Source organism: Argentina silus, assembly GCF_951799395.1.
Source record: "Argentina silus genome assembly, chromosome: 8".
NCBI lineage: Eukaryota > Metazoa > Chordata > Actinopteri > Argentiniformes > Argentinidae > Argentina > Argentina silus.
The window spans coordinates 20,299,735-20,304,505 of NC_139662.1; the positions used below are offsets into that span (position 1 = coordinate 20,299,735).

A 4,771-nucleotide genomic window follows, 5' to 3' on the forward strand; every position below is an offset into this window, starting at 1 on the left:
ATATTAGAGCCCGGGAACCCAGCTGCTGCTGTGCTATTGGAATATTTCTGGGCCAAATCAGAGCCTTTCATTCAGCCAGTCCCCCAGTCAATGTAAACGCGCGTGCTTAGTCATTAAGCACATTGTTAGAGTGTGTGTATGACTCCGCGAGTCTGACGCACCGTTCAATCATTCGCATTCTTTCAATTGCTCATCGAATCCTCCTTTTTCCTTTTCTCAGAAGAGATTTACTTCCATGGTTGAAAGGATGTCAGTAAACCAACAACAGCTTACTATTACTATTACTATTACTATGAGCTGTGTCTTTTCAGTCAAAGTGGTGTTGAAACAGTGTCGTATGGGATAGTTGACGAAGAAGATATTCTCTCTCTTTGAATGGAATAATTTGGCTTCAAAGGATCTCATGTCCTGTGATTTGTCCTACACTGCTGCCATCAGTTACATCAGTTGCACATTACTTACAGGTTTGTAGTAAGGGACTGATAGGGACTGATAGGGACTGATAGGGACTGATGGGGACTGATAGGGACTAAAATGTGAGTTCTCTTCCAGTAATGACAGGAAAACCTCTGTTGTGTTTCACTGACTGTGTTTTATACTGCCACCTAGTGGTTAGAGTGGTAACCGCAGGACTCTTGATCCTCCGAGCAGGTATAGTGTAAGCAGGTCTGCACCAGGACAAATATGTTGTCCACAATCAACAAAACATATTAGATGTACAACATCTATTTTACAACGATTATTTTCAACATGTGTCATATCAATAATTATAACTAAGGAACAGTGAGACTTTTTTTTTAAATCAAATATCAGTTTGATCAGTTGGGTTTGGGATCTTCTCAAGACAAGCTCATTCCTTGTTTGTTGGCAGGATATGTATAACGTCTCATCTCTCCAGTGGACATAAATACCCAGGACACTGACCACAGTAGATCACAGTAGGACGGTACTCTGACATGCTGGGTCAGGAGCTTTAGCACAAAGCCTAGTGTACCCTGTACCGGTTCTCTTTTCCTTTTAAGGGTAACGGTATTTGATTGTCAACTGGTGTCGGTCAAATGTGATCCCCTAACATGGGCACTAACGTGATTAGACACAAATAGCTCTTGTCTCAATACATTGTGCAACCAGATACTGTAGGCCCTCCAACCATATGAATCCTGTGATATGCTCAACCTCCCACATACCCCAGAGGAGATCTTCAGTGGGCCACAGAGATGTTCATGAAAATCAGAAAAAGTGGAGTGAATAGTTTTCATAGTTCAAAGGATCGTATTAAAAGCTCATAGCAAATTAAATCTATGACCTATCTTTTTAAGTCATTCAGGCGTCAGAATTCCTTTTTGAAGAATACTACATTTTCTTATGGTTAGCGGTATTTGATCTCCATTGACGCAAACCGCATTTCAACCACGCATCAGACAAAGACCGACAAACATTTGTTTTGACGATTGCATCATGTTTATTACTTGAGTGTCCATTCAAAGCAGACGTATGGTGTCGAAATTCACCATCGGCTCTTCAGAGGAATAACACGCCCTGAGGTATCTCCTAAACATGCAGGAATGCATACAATGCTTCCATTATACCTTGTATGCACATTGGATACATTACATTCAAATGTATGTTTAGCATCCTAAGGGGCAAATCAAAGCTCGGTAGAAGATAATAACAAGGACTTATGGTCTGCTGGACGTGCCATACGATGCATCCAAACACAATGTTCTGTCTGGTAGCACAACATCAGCAACTCAGATAAGAGATTTGTAAACTGTTTGTGGCACTGCAAAATTAACATGGAATTTGAAATGAAAACCAAAACACAACACTGTAGTTGAAGTAGTCAAATTGAAATGTGAAATGCGAGTTGTAAATGTGAGTATTTTTGGTTGATTACATTTATAAAAATCCAGTATATGGGCACCAAACTAGTTACAAACTGTATTTACAACAATGCAAGAAATGGTAGAAAGTTATAAAAATACATAAGCCATTAAATAGAGTATTCAACTAAATCTTGCAAAGTCGTCCAAAATCAGCCTCCGGTTGTCCATAGATGTCCATGGAGTTGAAGTGAAATACAAAAATATCACTAAGGGTCAGGAAAATCCATCTTCTGGTCGTGTTGACGTTTATTCTACTCCTTTCATGAACTCCAAGAACTCTGTAACCACAGGGAAGAATAATAGAAGTCAGCTCCCAAGAAACATTTCCCTCAAACTCATCAAAGACCACAGCCACCCCAGCCACGCCTGGCTCTCAAATGGTTCCGGAAGGTTCCGGAAAGTTCACAACATGTTCCGAGACAGCTTCTACCTCCGAGCTATTTTTTAACTGATTCCCCCAGCTGCTTGCACTAGAGAGAATTTGCACTCACTTCAACACACATACACACATACACACACACACATAGACACATAGCCCCATCACTGCTGTTATATTTATAATATGTATCTGTATATATTCCACTACATCCAAGGCTACAATTTATATTAATTGACTGTTATTATTATTGATTGTATTTCGTACTTTTCTGTGCCTTATTGCCTATTGTGTTTATCTATCTAGCTATCTATCTATCTATCTATCTATCTATCTATCCTTATATTGACACTGCACTGTTGAGAGGTTGCATTGTACCCTTTACATCTGTATCCTGTGCATATGATACATAAACTTTGATTTGATGTGATCAATACGGTCAACAGCACTGCCATTATTCATCAATCAAACTTCATCAATCAAACTTGTATCAGAAATGCATTTCAGGAGGTGCTTAGTGGCGTGGCACGCTAATGCTCATAGCACATAATTGCAAGGTCCCTGGTTTGATTCCGACCCTGGACATATCTTGCATGTCTTCCTTCCTCTCTCTCTCCCATCCTTCCTGTCAATCTCTACTGTCTCTATCCCAATAAAGCAGAAAATCCCTTAAAAAAATACATATTTAAGAAATGCATTTCAAACAGGACTCCCAACGCACGTTACCGAGCACGAGAAGTACAGAGATCCTCACCATCATAGTCGATTTTCCCGTCGTTGTTTTTATCCCCATCCTTCATCAGCTCCTCGATGTCGTCCTCGGTGATGGCCTCCCCTGTAGCCTCCAGCATCACCTTCAGCTCCTCCAGGTCTATGTACCCGTCTGCATTCCTGTGGAGCCAGAGGAGGAGATCAGACCACGGTCTGGTAGACTAACCCCCTAACTGCCAACGTTACAGTACACGGTGGACTGGCCCGTACGATTAAAACTTAAATTGTCTAAAGAAGAGACAGACTAACATCCAGGCTATAAACCAGTGGAGCTCGCCCCAATCTAGACTGACATTTAGATCAACAAAGTGTATTATGTCTCTCTCACAAAGGTCAGATTCAGAGAGCTGTTACTCAAAATATGATGTAGGTGTCATTGGGTGAATATATATGAAAAGGTTCCCTTTGTTGAGGCGCAAACAAGGAGTGATTGTTGTATCATTGCATCTTAGCCTCACACAGCCTACATAATTTATTGTTCTATTTTTTAATTTCTTTTCGGTATTTGTTAATATTTTGCTATTTTTAATTTTTTTTGTTAATATTTTGCTTATGTATTGTTGTTTTTATGTCCTATGCACCAACCTCACCAAGTCAATTTCCTGTATGTGTAAATATAGTTAATAATAATAATTCTGATTCTGATTCTGATTCTGATTCTGATTCTGATTCTGATCGAGTGGGTGTTCGGACCTAGTCTACAAGGCTCTGTAAATAGTGTAACAATATATATATTTTTTAAATAATAAAAAAAAAAGTAATCCTTCCTTCTTCTAGCATTGTGACTGCCAATGGCACCTGGTCCAAGCATAGATTTTTGCTAATGATGACTGATCTATAGATGATTCACTCACTTTAGACAAATGTACTAAAAGCTTCTGCTAAATGTCAAAAATGTACATGTAAATGTAAAAATGCAATGCAGCACACTTTGGGACATTCCATTTCCATAGAGTATGTAATGAACAGACTACAGTTTATACCAACTGCTCGAGGATAGGATCGGGGGAAGTCTATAAAGAGTAACTCTTCAAGAGGCTCCAGCCCTCTGTGTGTAGCAGACATGAAGGCAGACGATAAACTCACTTGTCAAACATGCGGAACAGCTCCGCCAGCTCTTCCTCTGTCTTCCCTTTGCTGTCATCCTTCATGCATCTCACCATCATGACCAGGAACTCATCAAAGTCCACCGTCCCACTGCCTACACGCACGCACGCACACACACACAGACACGCACGCACAGACACACACACACACACACACACACACGCACGCACGCACGCACACACACACACACAGACACACACACACACACACACACACACACACACACACACACACACACACACACACATATTCAGGATATCACCATATACTCTTTGATATAAGAACACTGGACAGTCTTCACACAGTGTTGCCATCTCAGGTTCAGATTACCAGAGTCTGAGAGGTCTACTACAGTATGTCCTGTAATAGCAGGCAATTTATCTGTTCATAAATGTTACTGACAAGCTATTGATGACCTATTCATTGACCCATACAGTGGCTAGCTCTTTCGATGAGCAAACAAAACTGGCTTGTCCTCCCTTCACCTCTGAAGAGCGAACAACATTCTCTGCCCTAACCCTAACCCTAACCCTACATGTTTAAATTGGCCTATTGATGGGTTAGGGTTAGGGTTAGGGTTAGGGTTAAGGTTAAGGTTAAGGTTAAGGTTTCTGTCTCTGGTGTTAAGTTA

At 40.6% G+C, this 4,771-nt stretch overlaps 1 protein-coding gene across 1 annotated transcript in view; it reads right to left on the reverse strand.

Annotated features, from left to right (window-relative positions):
• Positions 1 to 1,460: 1,460 nt before the first annotated feature.
• tnnc1a (troponin C type 1a (slow)) overlaps positions 1,461 to 4,771 on the reverse strand; it is a gene marked incomplete at its 5' end in the record, with an annotated part of 6,512 nt that continues 3,201 nt past the window's right edge. Inside the window, 3 exons of the mRNA XM_083674386.1 lie at positions 1,461 to 2,164; positions 3,017 to 3,153; positions 4,120 to 4,234. Coding sequence (XP_083530512.1) covers positions 2,133 to 2,164; positions 3,017 to 3,153; positions 4,120 to 4,234 — 284 coding nt within the window. The 3' untranslated portion in view covers positions 1,461 to 2,132. The remainder of the gene's footprint in view (positions 2,165 to 3,016; positions 3,154 to 4,119; positions 4,235 to 4,771) is intronic.